We start from the raw sequence: 23,503 nt of genomic DNA on the forward strand, positions 1-23,503 counted from the left end.
ATATTCACACCATACATTAAAAGCATATGGCTTACCCCAAAGAATTCTGGGAAATATGGTCTGTTAAGGGTGCTGAGACATATAAGCTACAGTTCCGATGAGTCTTTGGGGGAAGTCGTGTACTCTAAATGTTTGGTGTTCATGCAACCGTATCATGCTAGTGAACCCTTGGCCACTATCGCACAGGGGAGCGGGTGGCACTGTGGTCTAAACCACTGAGCCTCTTGGGTTTGCCGATCGGAAGGTTGGCAGTTCGAATCCAAGCAGTGGGGTGAGCTCCTGTTGCTGTGTCCCAGCTCCTGCCAACCTAGCAGTTCGAAAGCATGCCAATGCTAGTAGATAAATAGGTACCGTTGCAGCAGGAAGGTAAATGGTATTTCTGTGTGCTCTGGTTTCCATCATCTGTTGCGGTTTAGTCATGCTGGCCACATGACCCAGAAAGCTGTCTGTGGACAAATGCCTGCTCCCTCGGCCTGAAAGCGAGATGAGCACCACAACCCCATAGTCGACTTTGACTGGACTTAACCGTCCAGGGGTCCTTTACCTTTTACCTTTACTATTGCACACTGTACCTAACCAGTGTTAGTTTCAAAGGGTGGCATGTGTGTGTCTCATCTATGTATCAGAAGCCATACTTCTCTTCTCCAGCATCCTGGTATACCAGTAGCTCAGTTCCAGGGGAAAGAGGGAAGCGAAGTAAGCAGCTTGCCCTGAGCCACATGTGCACAGCTGTGTCTATAGAGAGTAGATCACACCCCTGCTTTCATTATGTGCAGAATTTAACTGAGCTTCAATACTTACTTGGAAGTTAACAACCAGTGAGCTCAGTTGGAACATACTTCCAAGCAAACATGAAGGACTGAGCTATAAAGGTTAAACCGAATTAAATTGTGCCTAGTTGTGCCTAACTAGTGTGTTTTAAAGTCACTAAAGATTGCCGGGGGGGGGGGCGGAGAATGTGATACGAGACACTAGGCCAGAACTGCAGGCTGAAAAGGTGTTCATGAACTCAAAGACACACTGGTATGTGACACATGCAGTACCAAAATGAATTAATTCATGTAACAAGCACATGTTACATGTTGTTCACCCAAAACTCCAACATACCCGAGAATAAATTTCCTCGCTAACAGCTGGCTGCTTCTTATTTGCTCTTTTAACATCCAGAAATTCCACCAGTGGGCGAATTGTTATTCCCTGTTTTCAGGAAACACAAAAACAAGCATGAAAATCACATCAGCCCTAAAATTTCCTTTCCACTGTGTCACTCTCATATTCTGTTCAGCGTGTAGCTTGGTAAATGAATGTTCAGAAGCAGTAGAATAGTTGCATGCTGCCTCAGATAACAGCAAAATAGAGTCCCCCAAAATGTACCTGGCTTTCTTTCTTTTTCTTATTTTCGAAACCAGACAGCACAGACCTTAAAGATCTACTGCTGATGCCTGAATCCAGTTGCCCAAGAAATATAGGTGGTAGGTGATTGTGAAAAACTGGCCTTGGCCCTAGAAATCTGTTGTCTTTCACAGAAAACCATGCTGGACTAGGTGGAGAACCAGTCTGACCCGGGGCTGCTTATATGTAAACACACATATCCCCAAGAATCCTAGGAACTGTATTTTGTTAAGGGTGCAGAGAATTATAGCTCTATGAGGAGTAAACAACAGTGGCCAGGATTCTGATGGGAGGTACTTGAAATGTGTGCTGTATACACAGCTCTGGAATAAGCTAGCTTCCTAGATTTCTATCTGTGGTATTAACAGGGCAAAAAGCAAAGTATGTTCTCTGTGAGCCACTACATTTCCAGATAAAATGAGGCTTGAAGTCAACAAGCTGTAAAATGCATTGGGTCAAATTTATAAATGACTAGTGGCTGCCACCCCGGCTTGTTCTGATTCCTCCACACCTGGCCAACCCCTTCTCCCTTTATACCTCACCCACCTTCTCGCAGCTCAGCCAAACCTCACCTCCCCCTCCTCTCTCTGTTTGCCCCACCCTTTTGTGAATGAAGCACCTCCCTTCTCCATTACATGTGGCTACAGCCATGTTTAACAGAGGGAGACAACCAATTTACGATGCGGTTTGTCAAAAAGCTCTGTGAAGCTCTCCCCTCCATGAAACAGTTCACCTGAGTGACCTGCCAACCACACTGCGGCTTCAGCTGACAGACTACCACCACACTGGAGCTGGTGTGGTCTCCTACTGGTGGCCATGTGGACTGCAGCATAACGACAGCCTTGCATTTTTATGTACCGCATTTTTTGCCCTATAGGGCGCACTTTTTCCCCTCCAAAAATGAAAGGGAAATGCGTGTGCGTCCTATGGGGCGAATGCAGGCTTTTGCTGAAGCCTGGAGAGCGAGAGGGGTCAGTGCACACCGACCCCTCTCGCTCTCCAGGCTTCAGGAAGCTATCCCCCCCAGCCCCGCAAGCTCCAGGAGCGATGACGAGGTTGCGCAACCTCGCCTTCACTCCCGGACCCCCAGCCCCAAGGCTAAAAACGAAGCCAGGACAGCGAGCGGGATCCATCCCGCTCACTGTCATGGCTTCTTTGCTCCTTGGGGCTGGGGGGGGGAAATATTTTCCCCCTTTATTTCCCCCCCCCCAAAAAAAGTGCGTCCTATGGGCCGGTGCGCCCTATAGGGCGAAAAATACGGTATATAGGAAGATATTACTGGCAAGTCACGAATTGCAATCTTTGTTTTTAAAACTGATTTTGCTATTTGTCTGTAAAGCTGGAGACAAGATGTGTTAACTAATTCAGAATATGATTTACTAAGTTGTGTATAGGTCCTTCTGTGAGATATCTTTTCCAAATTACAGAATATTCATTACAGAAGTAAAATATGATCATACAAGATATTTGGGGGACAAGAGAAAGAAATTACTTATTCCAGTAGAAGTTTCAGGTGACATTTGTACTGGGCTACTTACAGGCTGTCAGTGCCAATACTATATTAGTCCCCTGGCCAAAATAAGTATTGGAACATTGACTGGGCTCTTTGCAGGTTTTAGTGCAAATAACTATTTAGTCCCATCACAAAAGAAGGATATTCTTACCTGAATGAAGACTGTGAAGAATATCACCACAATAACAGCAGTAATGAAAAGCTTCTTTCTAGGGAAGTCGGCAGAAGGAAGCAAGAAAACAAGAGAGAAACATATGGCTCCTCGGAGGCCTCCATAGGCAATAATAAACTGGTCCTTAAATGTTATAGGAATTGTCCGGAACACATTAATAATTTGAGTCAATGCAAAAACTCCTAATGAAAATATAGAAAGACAAGCATGGTTCAGAACCTTAAATTTAAGACAAATATAATAATGTTTCCAAAATAAATGTAAGAATATTATCTTCCATTTTATGTCGTATGAAAAAGAGGTGCAGAAGTTTTATTTACATGTGACACTCTCCCAAGGGCTTCTGTTGCACAAGCAACCTGAGTGTCCCTGCACTTCTCTCCACACTTCCTGCACAGTACGCTCTCTCTCTCTCTCGCTCTCTCTCTCTCTCTTTCTCTCTCTCTCTCACACACAGGGAGAGAGAGAGAGAGAGAGAGAGAGAGAGAGAGAGAGAGAGAGACTTTTCTCACTGTAGTTGGTGGGGGTTGAACCAAAGACACTTTCTTAATGGAAGTATCATGATAACCGAAATCAAGAGGAGGAATTTTAAAAAGCTCCCCTACTAGGGCCAGCCCAAAACATTTCACTGCCTGAAATGAACAGCAACATTCCCACCAACGGAGGCAGATTTACGGGAGGCCAGCTGATTTGGTCAAATCAAAGCTTCCGGGGCGCTGCAACTATAATGCAGAATGGAAATGGAGAAGTGGAAGGAGGCGCTGAATTTTGGTGTTGCAGACGGGCTGCCATTGAAATGCGAGACACCACACCACTCCCAAGCACAGAAGCCAACCAAATCTACATAGCTTATAGACTGCTGGACTGATTTACTTTAGCACTTGAAATAACATTGAAGGATTGTCTGGAGAGACCCACAGTCTTCCATGTCCAGAACATGTCTTTCTTTCAAGCAGTTTTTGCTTTTTCTCTTGATGGCAGATTTCTTTTCTTTCTTTTTTTGGTCAAGCACACTGTTCCATAAAGGATAAGCATGTTTCAGGTGTAAAGTATGTTGAAGTGCAATCTATACCGTTTTAAGTGTCTCTTACCTAGTGCACGCCAAATCAAACAAAACAGGAGGGTAAAGCAAACAAAGGCCCAGTTCCACTCATGGTTTTTTCCAACTGTGGACACGCCCATGAAAATAAAGATCAGGGTCTCGCTGACACTGCTCAGCATCTTCATGAAGTACTTTATTGTGGTGTAGGACTTTTGAGAAACATTCGCCTCCACGTATTTACTCATGGTCATAGCACAAGCTGTAATCCTGCAGAAGAAAGCAACTTTTAATTCAGCTTCCAAAATACTTAAAGTTTACACAGCCCAACGCGAAAAGCATAGCCTGTTATCCCAGGAAGGTTTTAAGGCGGTTCCTCAGATTAGCAAAATTCTGCTTAAGTTTACATTTCAGCAATCCAGCTGCTGTTGAAGCATTAAATACATGGAGAGGTTCAAAAAGCGATTGACTGAAAGGTGGAACCAACTTTAGCTAGAACAGGAAGGAAGAGCTCTGAGAATTTAGGCTGTAATCCTATACACATGCTGGAGTACATCCAATTGAACTCATTGGGGCTTCCTTCCAACCAGACATTTGATAGGATCATGCTGTCGGTTGATTGTGTGGGTCAGCGTTAGTAAATACAAGGGAACTGCATGGACTTCAATGGGACTGAGAGATCTGTGTGCGTCACAGGACATTGTTTCACTGTTCCTGAACAGCAAGTCTCTTGCATAACTTCATATTACAAACTGATGTTTAAATGCAAGGAAGTTTAAAAACCTGTTTGCAAAGCAGTGCCAGGGAGCCATGGTAAATTAACATGCACACACTGCTTCGTTTCTAACCTTTTTTTAAAGGGAAGGCTCCATTTCAATTTACTTGCAGAAAACGAAGTGATCATTCTTTGAGGAAACTCTGTTTCCTTTGCTGCTCTGTAAGGACATTACATGCTGCCACAGTGCACCATGGGCACCAGCTGACTGCTATAATTATCTCCTTTTTAGTTACTCAGCGTTGTGGGATTCAGCGTGTCATGATTTCACTTTTCACAAGATGCCATTTCATGACAGAGGATGAACTTCAAACAGATAACTTATGTGGGTGGACCTAGGGCTATGCATCCTGTTTTAATTTTGAACTCTAAGGTATTTTCCATGATGTTGAACAGCCTCACCTATCAAATGTCTTCCATTGCCAACCAAGGCCAGATTCACACACGAATCAGCCATTTAAAACATCATGTAGAAGCAAACCTATATGAAGCAAACCTATATGGTTACATTTATATGCCACATTTTGGGGTGTATACTTAAATCAGCCAGATAACTTAAAAAACATAAAGGCTGAGATACAAAGAATGCTTTGAGTGAGTAGAAGGCACATCTGCTGGGGACAGGTAGAAAACAGGAAGTTTATATGGTTTTCAATTATTTCTGTTTCAGCTATAGTTGCACGCACCATAAACCTGCAGACGACACATGAGTCTGCAAGCTCGATTGTGTGGCCTGGCCATGGGCCTATGGTCCACACACTCTGGTTCCCAACTAAAGTGTGAAGTGCTCAACAGCCAGCACTGTGACTGCAGGTCAAGTAAACTGCATGGAGGTTGCTCCACTGAGGGAAGACAGAGATGTGAAGCAATTCACCAAGCAGTTCTTGGAGAATTCATCACATCACCAGCCATTCACATAACCTCTGCTTGATTGTGTGTTTGCAGTTTGCAATGGAATGTTGAAAATCAGCCACATAGCCAATGTATGGTATCTGACCGTTGTAATGCTAGCTAGTCACAGTATAACTATGAACTGCAGCTATAACGGCTAGAATATATCAATATTACTCAAGATTTGCACCAGACTCAGAGCATTTAATAATATCATATGTCTAAGAAGATGCCACTGCTCTCCTAATTTTTTATTTTATTTCTGTGCCCAGTTATCAAACAAGGAGTCAGGCATACTTTATTCTATTGATTTCAGTTGGGTTAAGCACACTTAAAGCAATCATATTCACTTATCTAAAACCATCTTCACAGCAGGAAAGGGAAAGAAAAAAGTTTGGTGATAATACAAGCTGCATTTCATCATGGTTATACCAGTAATGCAAGTCACCTTGCACAAACAAGGCAGTTTCTGTCTGGTGACTGGAAAAATCTAGATCACTGGATGCAGTCATCAAGTTTCGTTTACCTGCTACTAAACTTTGCAAAAGTTTCAATGTGCTTCTAAATTTCACTTCACTAGGGTCACTTTACTAGGGATCCAAATGAAAAATAAATTAAATGGGAAATTTTAACATGAGTAAACGCGGGGGGGGGGGGGGGCTGGGATGTTCTGCTTCTTCCATGCAAGAATTTAAAAAGTGAGTACATACACAATGTTGTTTTCAAAAGCAAAAAAGGTTCCTGCACTGACCAATTCGCATTGCTTTATAAGTAAAAGCAAGGCACTAGAAGTTCAGGTTATCTGGATAAAAAGCTGCTCAAAACCCAGCTTTGAATTTGAACTCTGGCATGCACCTACCCCTCCAGTTGCCATCTTGACCGATGACAAGATGTTAGTCAACTGACAGTGAAATTCTATGCATGTCTATGCAGAACAAAACTCTATCATTGTCTTGCTCCCATTGAGTCAGCATTGGGCTGTGGTCTTATAAGAGCAAAGGTTAATGTTTCTAATATATCCACGGTATTCTTAGCGCAGTATATTTTCATAGATACTTACGCCATAATGCTTGAGAGATGAAACATTTCAGCTGTTATGTATGCCAGGTAACTGTACAAGAAGACAAACAGTGGTTCAATCACTCGGATTTTATGGGTGTAACGTGTCGTAAAAGCTGCTACAAAGCCCATAACAATTCCAATCAAAACTCCGCCGATTCCAACTACAAAGAAATTAGCAATTCCAGCAAATATGCTAACAGCCGCAATTGTACGCATCTTGCAGAAAGACTTGAAGAGGTTGTACAGGACCTATGAAAGGGAGAAAAAAAGTTAACTTCTTTTAGAATCCTCACTGTAGCTTTAATTGGAAAATTTAAATTATGTAATATTGCTACTATGTAATTTTAGACAATAGTACAGTTTGATGTAACTGAAGACCATGATACTATCCCAGTGAAAATGATCTGTCACTCATCCCATTAGTTAGACAAGCAATTACCCTGAAATAACGCAAAGTATGTTTGTGTTCTTTCTAGCCATATACAAAGTATTACACCAGAGGTCTCTGTTTACGGACTAGATTATCTTCGTCTAGTCAGCACAGTGCAGCACAGTAACTGCTTAAAAATGTAGCTGACTTGATGCTGCTTCATATAAGAAAAACATGCATACATCAGACAATTATTCCATTCATCTTTTTATCTTGCCGGCCCAACCTAGTTTCTGAACTAGGACAAACTGTGGTTAGCGTTAACTGTAGTTTATCCCAACAGGATAATTAGCCATGGTTGAAGTTGGCTTGTTCAGACAAACCATAGTTAAAACTACTCACAATTTGTCCTCATTCAGACATGATGAACCACGTGCAGTCAACTGAAAACAGAAGCTATCACTTCTGATCTCCTCCTCATGACCACACCAGAGGATAGAGGAATGCATGAGCCCAGCGGATCATGCTACATGTACGGTAAGCTATGACTCATTGCATGGAACAAAGTCCACGTTGCTGCTTTAAAAAATGCAGTAATTCGGACACAGAAAAAGCAGAAAGCCTGGAAAAGATGCAACAGCATGATGCATTCAGCTGAACAGATTTAATTTGATAAGACGCTTGCATAATTGAAAGACTGGCCACCACATTTAAGCCCCAGAACAGCATTTCTTTTAAAATATATTAACATGCAATGTAAATCCACAATATAGAAGATAGAAATGGAACTCTCAGCAGTGCATTCCCATCTCACATTAAAGCAGCAAGCTCACTTCCTTGTTCCATTCCCCAGGCATTCCTTGATGCTATCAAATGATATCCATTAAACCTAGGCATCAGTCCAGTTTGCACTCAGCAGAACTAAGCAGCAAGGCTTTTCCTGGACAGTACCACTTTAGTTCGCAGAAGGCAGACCTTGCATGTTTGAATACACATACTTTAAAGGCAATTTTATCAAGCTTGTACTTTCCAAAACAATATGAGGACCAAAACACAGCCATCCTCAAAATTCACAGTTATCTAAATTTAGTTTAGCAGTAGTTCTCTTTCCAGTGTTTACAGAAATGCATGTATTAGGGGGAAATGTGTAAAAAAAATGAATATATTAGTGAAAATAGCACAAACTTGCATCATAATGAGAGAGGTGATCCCATCTCAAAAAGGATACAACAGAAAATATGGAGAAAAGGGCACCCAAAATGATCAAGGGGATGGAGGAATTGCCCAGAGCATGGGTGGCACATCGCATTGTGCTGCCTGAGGTGAAACAGGAATGTACCACTGTGACCCATGCTGCCACGCTGCCCTGCCGCCACTACAACTTCCCTTGCTTGGGTTGCATGGTAGCAGTTGTGGAGCAGTGGCCAATGATGGCAGCTTCTGGCAGAGGCAGTGGGATGCCCAAGGAAGCGCCACCTCTTGGCCTTCTGCTACCTGAGGCAGCTACCTCGCCCTGTCTCATGTTTGAGCCGGCCCTGGCCTGAAGCAAGAGGGGAAAAGAAAACTGGGGATGGAGGATGACAGGCCAATAAGATTATGTCTGAATAATTTATGGAATTCATAGCCATTCAAAAAGAGTTCAGATCAAATTAATCATGGATAGGTTTGTCAGCAGCTATTGGTCATGATACTTGCATGGAAACTTCCAAATCCATAAGGAGCATGTTTCCAAACAGCAAGCACTGACAGGCAAACATCAGGGAAGGGCAACTGCCTGGTTACTGTAGGAAACAGAAGGCTGGATTAGATGAATTTATGGTCTTATCTTGCACAGCTCATTTTATGCTCTTATGTCCCTAGAATAATACTAGCACATTTTATAAATATTCCATAAATCTCCTGAGCTTGGCTGGTGAAATACGCTTTTATTAGATCAGATACATTATATGGGCAAGAAGGGAATCAAGTTTTTTAGTCCTTTTCATTTATTTTAATTTTTTACTTTAAAGAAAGTACAGTCAAGAAGGACTCACATTAGCATGTTGTGAATTATGCTACATTGGTTTGAAACGTAGTAAGGCTTCACAGGGTTTTGATTTTATGGGATGCCTGGACCGATCAGGTTTTATTGATCATCTCCAATACAGAACATTGCCATGGCCATAGCAATTTCACTCAGCAACATGAAGAAGATCAGGTAATTTCAAGTTAAACATAGAAAAAAGGATTGGTTTGGAATGTATTTGTTGCTGGAGTGGGTAAACTTTTCACCAACACTGAAAAAGCCCCATAGGTGGAATTACCTCATGATGTCTTCCCCTGGGCCTTGACTGAAGCCTGGGCACCAGGAAGGCCTCAGAGCGCAGACCACTGGTTAGAATCATAGAATTGTAAGGGACCACGAGGGTCATCTAGTCCAACTCCCTGCAATGCAGGTTAGATAATTTGTAGAATGAAAGACACCCCTCGAACATCTCAAATTCAAGACAATTGCATCAAACAAAAAACTGTACCTCACCACTGAGAACTTCACCAAAGTTTTCTCTTCCCTTTGATTATTGTCAGATGCAATTTCTTATCTCACTTATTGGTAGAAAACGGTCTGGAAAACGTGTGAGAAATTTCCAGCACAGCACCACTTCAGACTGTTGAATCCAGCTGATTGCTAGGGCCTTCAAAATCTTGGGAGACCAGTGGTAAGCACTTTAAGGGCAAAGTTACTCAGATTCACTCTGAAGTAGACTTCACTATTGGGGCAGTTCTAGAGGAGCGTCCAGTGCACTGTCTAGTTAAATTTATTTAGGTGCAGTTTCCCTTACTGTGGTGTCAGGAGATGCATTACAATGTTCAGTCTGCCACATGTGCTCTCAGTAGTTGTGTATCTTGAGTTGTAAAAGCTAGCTAGAAGAGGTTGACCAAACCGCATCTCGGAGGGCTTGCTAGGGACTGGCTTCTTCTTCTTTTCTTTTTTTTAGTTTAGTTTAGTTTAGTTTAGTTTATAACAAGACTTCCACCCCAGGCCTCAGACAAGCTCTGCATGAGCCTGCCCTGAGGTATACGACAACTACCACCCATTCACACACACTTCCCCTTCTTATGTGTGCCTGTTCAGGTGTGTGAATGCATGCATTGTGTGGTGTGCATGCACTTATATAGGTGCGAGTCATTACACTACCCATAAAGTGGCAATTAAAACAATTATAGCAGGAAGCGATCAGTGCAGCAATACTTTTCCAAAAGGAACCTGAGGTAAGTACAAAGTCTAGCAATGTTCCTGGTGTGATTATTCATTCATATGGAAATGGATAGCTTGGGGAATTGGTAGATGGATGAGGTCTATGATCTTTTAAAAACCAATCCAGTTAATGATTAAACATTGCTCCCATGTAACGGCTGCAAAGTGTGCTGCATAAAATAAACTGGCAATCTCAGTCCACCTACAAGCAGGTAGGTACTGTATATCCACAACAAGGTAGTGCTAACTGAAACATCTGTTTGTAAAAGCCATTCGATCAGCAGACCTACTTGTCCTATTACTCATTCAGTGCTAAAGACCTCTTCTGGCCCCTTTCACGAAGACACTTCTGCTTCCTGATTAAAATGACCCAAAATGTTATAAAGTGCACAAATCGCTTAAAAGATCCAATACTAAATCCATTAGCATGTATCGCAGGCATTTTTCTTCTCTAATTATTTTTTCCTAAAACACAATAAAGCCCCAGCTTCTTCACTTTCACTCTGTTATATTGCTGAAAGAAATGTGGGAAGTGCGAAGAGTTCGAAACAATGAAGAACACTTAAGCAAAGTGACTTACCACCGTTACAGCATCATTCAACAGCGACTCCCCAAAAACTAGGATGTACAGCTGCTCGTTGACATGAATGTTTTCAAAAACGGCCAGCACTGCCACAGGATCCACGGCTGAAATCAAGCTGCCGAAAAGCAGGCTCTGCAGCAGAGTGATATCACTCAGGCCGAATACTTCAATCTGGCAAATGGCAAAGAGGGAAATACCAATGCCAAATGCGTTCCAAAGAGTCCCCACAACCGCATACCAGAAAATGGTGCCGAAGTTCTCAAAGAAGAGGCGTGTTGGCATAAAGTAGCCGGCATCGAGGACAATTGGGGGCAGAAGGTACAAAAAAAAGGCGTCACTGTTCATCACCGTTATAGACTTTTCTTGTACTCCAAACATAATTCCACCTAGAATTAATCCAACCAGAATAAGGAGGCAGCTCTCTGGCACTACGTGGGGCAGCTTGTGGTACAGGTGGAAACCTTCAGAATGAAAGCACAGAGGGGAGGTTGGGAGAGAGAGATAGAGACAGTTAACTTGTGCACAAAATGAAAGCCAGTGCCATACTGTCCTTAAATTATCTACTTATGCATCTATTGGTATAAATTTACACCTCAGTGAAGGGATGCTGAAGGCACCTAAGAACATACAGGTGAGAGAGAAAGCATCATACAATAAACCAAGAGCGAAAATCCAGATAACATGGTATGCAGAGGGGCATGGGTGTAGTCAGGGTTTTTGTTGGGGAAAGGAGCAGGACTTTTCTTAGGAGGGGCAGAACCAACATGATTGGTCAGTTATTTAAGTACAGTGGTACCTCGGGTTACATACGCTTCAGGTTACAGATGCTTCAGGACGCTAACCCAGAAATAGTACCTCGGGTTAAGAACATTGCTTCAGGATGAGAACAGAAATCGTGCTCTGGTGGCGCAGCGGCAGCAGGAGGCCCCATTAGCTAAAGTGGTACCTCAGGTTAAGAATAGTTTCAGGTTAAGAACGGACCTCCGGAACGAATTAAGTACTTAACCTGAGGTACCACTGTATTTCTATTGTTTTACTTGATCGGGGGAGGGGCAGCTGCCCCCGTTGCTACACCCATGCAGTGGGGTGATGTTCACCAGCAAAATTTAAGTGCCAATCAAAACCATGACTGTCAAAAAAATGTAAAAATGCTCCTGTATCTGAAGCACACAAAGAAAGGGAACAGTCTGATCTTCCACAACAGTGAGTTCTGCAGACCCACTCCCAGATCCCCACCACCAACCAATCCTCAGACACACAGCAGGGCCTCCCCAGCTTCAGTCAGGGGATGGACAGGACAATGTTGAAGGAAATGGTCCTTCAGATATCCCTGTCCCAAGCAAATGTAATGGCTGTAAATCTTAACCATGCTTATCTCACAGTGAAGTCCACTGACATCAGTAGGACTTATTTCTGACTAGACATGATTAAGATTGCACTGAATTTATCTATTGAAGAAAGCTTTATCCCAGTCTTCACATTCCTGTCCCCTGGGCAAGGTAAAAACCATAGAAAAGCAATAAAATACATGTTACAAGAGGAACAGATAAAACCGATATGAATCAAGTTAATATTCATAAAACCAGCAAATACTGTGGCCTTTAAATGTAGTGGCCAGCTGGTATTTGTCCAGTAACTTAGTTCCACCCCCCTCTTGTTTTAATACAAATCTTCTGAGGAACTAGGAGATGCAGGCTTTAATATTTTGCATAATACAACATTTTAAGTCTTGGTTAAGGTACAATATTTTGGGGGCACTGTAGATCGAGCAGCAGTAGGGGACTATCTGTACCACAGCTATGAATGTGTCGTGGCCTTAGTTCAATGTCAAATTCAGAAAAGGATAGTCAACTAATATTCCTGTACCACCAACTGAGATACTGGACTAAGATCCTAATACTGAACCAGAGGCCAGTAGTGGACTGGTCAGGAGCCTGCAGAACTCACACCTTCCATCCCATCACAATTCACCTGAACTGCCATAACTCCCATCCTGTGCCCCCTGTCCAACAGCATGTTGAGTGTGCCACATTGAAGGCTACATAGAGAAGGAGAAGCGTTCATCTTAGGGCCAGAAGGTTTCCTCTATAAGGATCCACACACTTTAGGCAAAAGGATGAGAGTTTAGGAGGGGTAAACTGGGTGCAAGGACTCATAAGGCCCACTCGTTGCTTTTTATTGCTTGTGTCCTAACAAAGCAAGAAGTTGGCTCACAGGCAGTCATTGGTTCTTAGACTCTGAAGGACCTTGGTCAAATTTTCTACAACATAGTCCTATCCATGTCTACATCCAGGTAAAACTCACTGTGTTAAATGGCTTGCTCCCAAGTCAATGTGCTCTAGATTGCAGTCTTAGTGCACTTAGTCCTAAGAGCACTTTACTAGGGTGCTGGCCCCATTGAACCCAATGGGATATAGCCCTGAGCAAACATGCTTAGGAGTATGTTGCCCAATGGTGAATCCCAATGCAGTATTTCTTGTATGGCTCATTTTCTTTTTCCATGTGAAAACAGTTCCCCCCCAGGCACTAAAGGTCACATTTCACATTTGACCCATACCTCTCTTTTTCTATATATAACCCATATAATTACACAGCTTGATGAACTGAAAACACAGCTACCCAATGGAAAAAGAAAATAAACCGCTCCCAAATAGCTTTATGGTTCTTGTTCACGGAAGGAGAATCAGCCGTTGGTGGTTCACTACTGAATTCAACTAGAAGTCATAAGTTGCTATGTTCTGAAGTACATCCTACGATGACACTTAAGTGCCCTTGACTTTTGGCAAGCTCCAAAATTTCACAGTAGCCTTTCCTAGATGACTAGGAATAAAAGTTAAAAACGTAGCTTTCCTTGTACATTAGTGTCTTGTGAGCTGCTTTTTACTACTCTTCTGCACTTTTATAGTTTACAATGATAAGTGAATGCAGTACTTATAAAAAATTTTTGGAAGAGCAACTGAAACTGCTCAGGGGCATGTATCAGGAAATTTTCAGTGTCTGACGTTTTTCAATTTTTTATGAGCTGTGAGCTGCCCAGAGTGGCTGGGGAAACCCAGCCAGATGGGCGGGATATAAAGAATGAAATTCTTATCCTTATTCTTATTATTGGAATCTACATAGTGCTGCTCAAACTTTAATTCCATATTATTAATTATTCCGTATAATTACTTTTTAACCATAATCTCTTATATTTTTAAGCTATGTGTGTTTTATCTGGGACATGGGTGGTGCTGTGGTCTAAACCACTGAGCCTAGGGCTTGCTGATCGGAAGGTCAGCAGTTCAAATCCCCATGACAGGGTGAGTTCCTGTTGCTCGATCCCAGCTCCTGCCAACCTAACAGTTCAAAAGCACGTAGTGCAAGTAGATAAATAGGTACCGCTCCGTCGGGAAGGCAAACGGCGTTTTCGTGCGCTGCTCTGGTTTCGCCAGAAACGGATTAGTCATGCTGGCCACATGACCTGGAAAAACTGTCTGCGGACAAACATCAGCTCCCTCGCCTGTAAAGTGAGATGAGCGCCGCAACCCCAGAGTCATTTCTGACTGGACTTAACTGTCAGGGGTCCTTTACCTTTATGTTTTATCTGCATTTCTTTCATTTTCCATGAGCCTCCTTGAGTCCTGGTTCTAAGTGAAATAAATAAACAAGCAAGCCAGCTTTTGAGAGTCATCCCACTCATTCTGCTGAGTGAGGTTCTGCATCTCTGCCCCCAAAATCTTATCCTGGTGAGACCACTGTCACCATCAGTTCAATGAGATTATTCCCAAGTAAGTGCAACACCCTTAGTACTTTAAAACAGTTGTGGGATGCATTCAAAATTATGCACTTTTAAATCTCATTTAAATTTCATTGGGAGAATTAAACACATTCTGATATTGGACAGTTTGCACAACTAAGAGAATAATGCCGACATGGGATTACACTGGAACTGGACTACTAAAGGGGCTATATCAAAACTGTTGAAATGCTGAAAGGATTTCTAGTGATTATGAAATATGCAATATTGCGCATACATTCACTGCAAGATGGCATGCCCTTCCTTCTGCCATATGTGGAGAATCACATATTATATCACAAAGACGGAAAGATTCATCAGTACCAACAATAAATGAATGGTTGTTGAAATTAAGACTTAGCTGAGATAGCAAAAGTGACATGTTTACTAAGGATTGGAAACCTCTCATAGACTTTTTGTGTGAAAAAGAAATAACAACATTTGGGTTTGAAGGCTGAAGATAATGTTTGTTTATAGAAAGTGGTTTTGTTAGGTGTTATAGTAGAGTAAAGGAAGTGATTATTGTTTGTATATAGTGGGCAGATGATGAATCAGAAGTTCTTAAATCTCTGAACTTTATCTTTTCTATTTCCTCTTGAAAGCTCTTTTCTATTTCTTCTTTCTCATCTCTCTCTCTCTTTTTATTTTTCGTTGTGTTTTTATCTTACTTAGCTTAATGTTGGACAAAAAAATATATTTGAGATTAAGTTTTGTATTTCTCTTTATAAACTCTAATGAAATTTATTTTAAAACAATATATTTTTTACCTCCCCCCTTTCTCTATCTTTCTCTCATTTTGTTTGAAGAAACACAAACAGAACCTGCCAGCAAAAATGCATAAAGGCTTCAGGTTACACACACCATCAAGTTATTATGCAGGAATCCTCCCAAGAGATGTTTATCTCCACTCTAGACCTTTGTCAGGTCAGGAAAGCAAAGAGATGCCTGTTACTTCACTGCTTCTTCAGTGACAGGCATCCACCCTGATTCCCTTATGCATAACAACTGCAGTGCAAAGACATCTTCACCACGAGAAGAAGCGGAGGAGGAGGCAGCAAAGTTGAGTCCACTCAGGATCTCCTTGTCCTGCTTCTTATGGCAATTTGTGAAGAAAAAGAGCAGCAGCGATCTGACTTCACAAACGTGGACTCTCCTTCCTTGGAGGCGTATATTTCTGTTTTACAATTTAAAGTACACATTTTTCCAATCCTTAAGATACCAATGAGTTCCCTTCTTCTCTTTCCATGGTTCATTTTACACATCACAAATCCCTGCCTATTTTACAAAAACGATTACAAAATTCAGTATTCCATTATTACATCCGTCAAAACTTTTTTACGCTGTTGAATTTATCTTAATGCTGCCAGCATTTTCAGCCCATATATTCAATAAACGTTTCCCAATCTAAACGTATGTTCTTCTCCTTCGCTTATTCTATATGTTAAGCCTGCAAGCTGTGCATATCCTGCCAACTTAAGTTACCATTCTTCTTTGGTTGAGACCTCACTAGTTTTCCATATTTTGGCTAACAAAACACCGGATGCCACAGTAGTGGCATACATAAATAACCTTTTTTGACACCTGGGAATTTCAATCTGAATTCAGATTCCTTGGAGGTTTTTAAGCAGAGGTTGGGGTAGCCACCAGCTTTAGCTGAACTTCCTGCATTGCTGGGGGTTGGACTAGATGACCCCTGGGTCCCTTTCCAACTCTGATTCTGTCTCCCCACAGAACTGGAAAAAGGAGGCTACTTGGAGATCAACCGCAAGCTGGATGAGGGCAACACGCCTGTTCCCCTCCTGAATAAAGCCAGGAAAACTCGAAATCGACCTGGTGGGGTTCTCCCGCCCCTTACCGATCTTGGCCAAAGAAGCCAGCAGGATCCACAGGGTGATCTCGAAGGGCACCCTGACGTGCAGGTAATCCAAGGTGAAGACGTGCAGCCTGGTCTCCTCGAAGGGGGTCCCGCTGGGCGGCGCAGGCGCAGGGGTCTCCGCCCCGGGCGTGGGGCTGACGCCCAGCATTGCTGCCGGCTCGGGCGCTCCGCTTTCCGAGAGGGCGAAGGAGACGTCGCCTGGCAAAAGCAGCAGAAGCCAAGCCAGCAGCGCCAGCCAGGGGCCCGACTGGCGGGGGCCCCGAGAAGCGCCCATCTCGTAGAGCTGCCGCCGCTTTCCCTCCCTCAGGCGCGGCTAGGAAAGGGAGCGGAGGAGCGCGCGGCTCCCCGCTCGCCTCAGCTGCGCCATGGTCGGCGGCGCTGTGTGGCGTCGGGGGGTCCTGCGCTCGCCGCCTGCAGGGGGAGACAGGCGTCACGCGGACGGAGGCGGGCAGCTCGCGCGCACCTGCTGCTTGCTGGCCCCGCCCCTTTCTTGAGGGTCCGCCTCGCCCAGCCCCTGTCGCCTCGCCAGGCGCTTTTCAGTGCCCGGCAGGGCGCGCGCGAGGGTGGTTGCTGCGGCGCAAGGAGGAGAAGGAGGGCCGGGCAGAGGGTCCGAGGAGGGACGCGGCCGGTGGTGGCTCCCAGCTTTCCCTCAGAGTGTTCCGCGCTCTTTCCTCTTTCCCCTCCCTCAGCCGGGACAGGTGGTGCCGCCGGCAGACCCGCCTGGGGTTCACCGAAGGTCACCCACACGAGGCACAGGCAGGGCTGCAAATAGACACGCGCCCGCCCAGCCGGTCGGAAACACACCGGCGGCGGCTGCCGCTTCCCGGCGCGCGCCAAATCTCTGGGGCGAAGGGAGGGGCGGGGGGAGTGGAGCGCCCGGCGCGTCACCCCCTCCCTCAGTTGCCGTTTCTTGAGGAAGCGGGAGGCAGGCAAACTACCTGAGGTGTCAGGAGCAGGTACGACAGTGAGGAAAGCCCGCGCAGACTCCACATCTCGATAACTGGAGATTTCCCAGAGCTAAGCTTAGCTGGAAGCTGGCGCCTAGTCGGCTGGGACAGTCCCTCTGGTGCGTTTGGCTGCGACAACGGACGGACTCCTCAGCTTTGCCCCTTAAATGCTGGAAGCTTTGTGACAATAAAAGCATGCAGATCTGTGACATTGAAAGAGAAACCCCTTGCTTACTTGATGCCAAAGGACCCCTGGACAGTTAAGTCCAGTCAAAGGCGACTATGGGGTTTTGGCGCTCATCTCGCTTTAGGCCAAGGGAGCCGGCGTTTGTCCACAGACAGCTTTCCGGGGCATGTGGCCAGCATGCGCTACTGGCACAATGGAAAACCATGACAGAAACCAGAGCACATGGAAACACCGTTTACCTTCCCACCTTCTACTTGCGCTGACATGCTTTCTTTTCTTTTTTCAATTTTCCAATTTTATAACAAGCAGAAGCAACATAAAAGAAAAAAAACATTACAATATAAAAAACAAACATACAGGCATTTATCCCACCTGTTATAATCATACTTATAATTATAACCATTATTAAATGACTTCCTCAAATCACTCAAGTTGTGTTTCCATGTTGCTCATTGTAGCAGTTTTCCAATACTAATTTCCAATAAAATTAACTTAATCAATTAACATCTTTCTTTCTTTGCACTGGCATGTTTTCCAACTGCTAGGTTGGCACTGGGACTGAGCAACGGCCTTCTGATCGGCAAGCCCACAGTGCCACTCACATCCTACCTGTCAACAATGTGATGCAGCAGCAAAAAAAGCTAATGCTATTCTAGGCTACATCAACAGAAGTTTAGTGTCCAGATCAAGGGAAGCCATAGGACCACTCTATTCTGCCTTGGTCAGACCCCACCTGGAATGCTGTGTCCAATTCTGGGCACCACAATTTAAGAAGGATGTTGACAAGCTGGAATGTATGCAGAGGAGGGCAACCAAAATTATCAAGGGTCTGGAAACCAGACCTTATGAGCAACAGTTGAAGGAGCTGAGTATGATTAGCTTGGAAAAGTGGAGACTGAGAAGAGAGATGACAGCCATCCTCAAATATCTCAAGGGCTGTCACATGGAAGCTTGTTTTCTCCTGCTCCACAGGCTAGGACCCGAACCAGTGGCTTCAAGTTACAAGAAATGAGATTCTGACTGAACATTTGGAAGAACTTTCTGACAGCAAGAGCTGTTCAACAGTGGAACCGACTCCCTCAGGAGATTGCAAGCTCTGCTTCCATGGAGGTTTATAAGAGAGGTTGGATGGCATAAATGATTTAGCTGACATTCCTGCATTGCAGGAAGTAGATGGCACTTGGGGTCCCTTCCAACTCTATGATTCTGTGAAGTGAGTGACAGCCCAGCAAAGCTTGTGCCACCGTTAATAACCGTGGCTATTCTTGCTGCAACAGAATAAGGCTACCTCCTCTGTAGGCTGTGGAGAAGCTGCATTTTGCCAGATGTTGTTGGACTCTAGGTCCCATCAGCCCATCAGGGAGCGTGGTCAGTGGTCAGGGATGATGGGAGTTGTAGTCCAGCAACAGCTAGAAGGTCACATGTTCATAGGAAGCTGCCTTGTAGAGCCAGAACACTCATCCAGTATGGTGTAGTGGTTAAGAGCGGTAGTCTCGTAATCTGGGGAACCGGGTTCGTGTCTCCGCTCCTCCACATGCAGCTGCTGGGTGACCTTGGGCCAGTCACACTTCTTTGAAGTCTCTCAGCCCCACTCACCCCACAGAGTGTTTGTTGTGGGGGAGGAAGGGAAAGGAGAATATTAGCCGCTTTGAGACTCCTTAAAGGGAGTGAAAGGCGGGATATCAAATCCAAACTCTTCTTCTTCATCATCCATCCAGCCCAGATGGTAGCCAATGGCTGCCCAGGATGTCAGACAGGGACTCTTTCCCAGCCCTATACTTTGAGATGATGGGAATTGAACATGGGATGCTTTGCATGAAAATCATGGGCTTTACAACTGAGCTATGGATCTCTCACTCAGCAGCATGCATGCACACATATATCTCAAGCTTAATATTTCAAAAGTCCTTGGAAAGGGCATGTCACTGACTCCCTTGAGAGCTTTGCACTTGTTTGCACTTACGATCATATTAGTGTTGATGTCTTGGATGTTGCCAACCCCGGGGTTCTGTGAATAAATAGAATTCTGCTTCCAATAATATCCATGACTAGGTGCCCATAGTTTTGTGTCAGTGCAGAATTAGATACTAGGAGGCCAAGCTTCTCATAGCCTGGATAATTCAGGTTGGATTACTCTGATTAATTGGAAGCACTGGAATTGTCCTGTGGAATCAGGTCTTTTTCTATCAAGGCACTCAATTATTCAGGGATTTTTATTTATTTTGATCTTTTAGAAAAACTGATATGGAGTTGCCACTTATGGAAGAATATTAGGATACCCAGTAAGCTTTGTACACAGACAGGCTATCACGTTGTTTCTGCGGCCAATTAACTCTTTGTAGAAAATAATATAATAAGAGCTGCTGAATGGGCTGTGAGACAAATCAGGAAGCCCCAGGTTTTAGCAGTGAATTTGCTGGGTGGTATTAAGGCAAGCTCTTATTCTAACACCCAGCTCCACATCTTTAAAACGGGTCCTGCCCTTCCGAGTTGTTCTAAGAATTGTAACAAGATAATGTGTGATTTGAACACTCAAAACAACAAATTCCACTTAAAAACCAACTCATAATTAATGATTAAATGACCGTGTGTGACAGCACGGCATTAATAAAGGCACATAAATAAATAAAAAACCTCTCCCTCTCCATTTGATACAGTCACTTGCCTCACCCTGAGTACTTGTTCTCATGACAATTGTCTCATGACCATCAGCCCACACCCTTGTGAAGGCAAGCCTCCTAGGCATGTAGATTCTATGTGGACTCAAGGACTGTAGCAACATTCCACTGAATGAATAGAAAACCTCATGCCCAAGAAGTGTGGGTGTGTTTGAAGTTCTGGCTATTGCCACAATGTATTTTCTTAGCCACAGAAATAACTAGGAATTCATCATCCTTTCCCCCTTGGGGCACTAATGCATTTTATTAATGGACTTGTTGGATGTTCCTCATTTGGAACACTGATGTGTGGTAAAAGGAGATCACAGATAATGTGACAATGTAGAGCCAAACTAGAGACGACACAGACATCTCGACCACATTTAATAACCTTTTAGGCTCATACAGAAGTACCTGCTTAATATTTAAACAAAAGTTATTTCAAAATGGAAAAGCAAACGCCAAATTGCAGCACAACAATTGATTGGACTCTAAAATCAACATCAGACAATGCAGCATAAAAAAAGAATTGTTTTTATTTTCATTTGGTTTAAGAAACACAACTTCGGGTTTCTATATTATGATACACCACGTAAAGGATGCATTCAAAATCACGTTGGGGCACAATAGGGCGTTTTCCAAATGTAAGCATAATTTTCATAAATATTTAAAACCCACTTTGGAGATTTCTGAGACTGAAACTGCATTAGGGAAGCAGTTGCGTTTATCTTTCCCCCGTTTCATTTTAAATCAACAGCAGGCTCAGTAGGTTGCAATATTGAGTGGACAACTGTGGAAAGAAAGGAACTGCTTAATCCTTTCCTTTCTGCCTTTTTCCTGGTTCTGCCGTTTTCCTGATCAGTGGCGTAGCGTGGGTTGTCAGCACCCGGGGCAAGGCAAGTAATTTGCGCCCCCTAACCCATGGATTTGCGCCCCCTAACCCTAACCCCCAGATGTTGCACCCGGTGCGGCCGGCCCCCCCTGCACCCCCCACGCTACGCCACTGTTCCTGATTGGCCATCCAATTGCCTTTCCCTCTGCAAAATGCAGGTACTGAGATATGTTCTACTATAGGCACAAAAGGCAGAGTGAGATGATTGACTTGGGCCACAGGTCCTGAGGAACAGTGGCAGTTTCACTGTGCCTGTGGGCATCTGAAGTATCCAACCATTCCTTTCTGTTGGAAGAATATGCCACACCAGCTTGCTCCGAGCTCCCTAAACTAGTCTGATGTTCCAAGTAAGTGCAGCATGCGATCCTGTCACCAGTATTGGAGTAAGATTTAGCTCTCCATGCAGTCAGCTCCTGTACATGGAATCGGGAGGGTTGTCATCTTGACCTCAGGCAGCAAAATGCCTTGAAGCAGCCATGCATGCAACCAGTGTTACAAATAATTTACTCCCCTTGGAAAGAGGAAACGTATCAGCAGTAATGTAAACAATATTTACCATACTTAACACAAACCAGGTCAATCCTATGCAAACATGTCAGTTTAAGGATTGTTGGCCACAATGTTTAATACACAGTAGTAGACTTCTTGCAGGCTTTTGTTACTTGTACTATATATATTTGAGCTAGGCTGCAATCCAGTGCAGAATTAAACAAGAAAGAGAATTGCACCCCAAGTGGCATGTACACTCAGCAGCTGCCCACAGATGGTATTGATGTGCCATTGCAACAAGATGCATAGGCCATCTTACTTTGGTTAAACCATTTACTTTGGTTACTGAATGTGGCACTGAAAAATCAAAGCTTGCTTGATTCCTAGCATGTCTACACAACACATTTAATCTAATTCGAAAGCACAGTTCGAAAGTGCAAGTAGATAAATAGGTACCGCTCCGGCGGGAAGGTAAACGGTGTTTCTGTGTGCTGCTCTGGTTCGCCAGAAGCAGCTTAGTCATGCTGGCCACATGACCTGGAAGCTGTACGCCGCCTCCCTCAGCCAATAAAGCAAGATGAGCGCCGCAACCCCAGAGTCAGTCACGACTGGACCTAATGGCCTGTTGAACTGCTATGGCTCCTTAGGAAGGAAGGAAGCCTAAAAATGATACTTCTGTGGTGGTTCTTTGATATGCACCGAAAGGGCAAAGGGACCAGGAAGTATCAAGGTTCAGCAGTTGGGATTTGAAGCTGAGTCCCACGGGCTGCAGAGTGGGACTTTAACATGGGCGTAGCTAGGATTTGTGTCAGAGGGAGCAGATTTTTGTTGAGGGGGGCAGTACCTCAGATTTGTATTGGTTTTGATTGATTTAGGGGGGCAGCTTTCCCTCCCCTGCTCCCCTTGGCTATGCCCATGGACCTTAACCATTGTAGCACACTGCCTCATTTGATTTCAAAGGTGTTTTTTTACATGGTCTCTGTGGACAGCTTTTACTGAAGCAGGACAGATCTGTAATGGGGAACGTCACATTGTTGAATTTGTAGCAGCTGGAACAGATTCATTTCTTCTTCATTGTATCTCCTGTGTTGAAACAATTCAATTGGTTAAACAAGAAATCTTGGACTGAGCATATCTCATTACACAATCTTATTTGTCTACGTCAAAATCGTGGAATTAATCTTGAGTAGGGTTCGCAGTACGATAGAATACATTGTTCATGGATATAACTGGAGGACAGAAGTGATCTTGGAGATTGCACCACTCCATTCTGAGTCCTTTGTCTTTAGGAGCAAATGCACAGCTGATTATTCTGTGTGTTTGCTTCCTAGGAAGGGTGAGGCCTAAGCATATGCATTATTTATCCAATTGCCCTGAATTCTGCAAAAAAAAAGTTCATAAAATGGACCAGAAAGCTGTGATTGCTTTCCAGAAATGACAACAGTCTTCAGTCCCTTAGTTCAATATTGCAAGTAGAATATTGTTTTAAGTGGGGAAAGCAATATTGAAGGAAATTGTAGGACAATAGTTGTGTGTCGGGGAGAGAGCAGTGTGATAATATATGTAAAGACAACCTTACAACTTCAAATTACCATTTATTCCTCACATCCTTTTTTGAAGAATTGTTTTGGCGAAACCTTATCTTTCT

General features: G+C 43.8%; 1 protein-coding gene across 4 annotated transcripts in view; it reads right to left on the bottom strand.

Annotated features, from left to right (window-relative positions):
* Positions 1-17,448, bottom strand: part of SLC9A2 (solute carrier family 9 member A2) — a 31,879-nt gene extending 14,431 nt beyond the window's left edge. The window contains exons 1-7 of one of the 4 annotated variants that reach the window (XM_083735522.1): positions 16,663-17,191; positions 14,603-14,658; positions 11,030-11,493; positions 6,843-7,093; positions 4,169-4,386; positions 3,057-3,259; positions 1,108-1,197 (exon numbers count right to left, since the gene is read on the bottom strand). In XM_083735522.1, coding sequence (XP_083591648.1) covers positions 1,108-1,197; positions 3,057-3,259; positions 4,169-4,386; positions 6,843-7,093; positions 11,030-11,493; positions 14,603-14,630 — 1,254 coding nt within the window. In that variant the 5' untranslated portion in view covers positions 14,631-14,658; positions 16,663-17,191. Of the gene's footprint in view, positions 1-1,107; positions 1,198-3,056; positions 3,260-4,168; positions 4,387-6,842; positions 7,094-9,517; positions 9,641-11,029; positions 11,494-14,602; positions 14,659-16,662 lie in introns of those variants that run through there. The other 3 variants (XR_014563493.1, XM_083735521.1, XM_083735523.1) reach the window with 3 other exon arrangements.
* Positions 17,449-23,503: the final 6,055 nt, after the last annotated feature.

Source organism: Podarcis gaigeae, assembly GCF_964106915.1.
Source record: "Podarcis gaigeae genome assembly, chromosome: 4".
NCBI lineage: Eukaryota > Metazoa > Chordata > Lepidosauria > Squamata > Lacertidae > Podarcis > Podarcis gaigeae.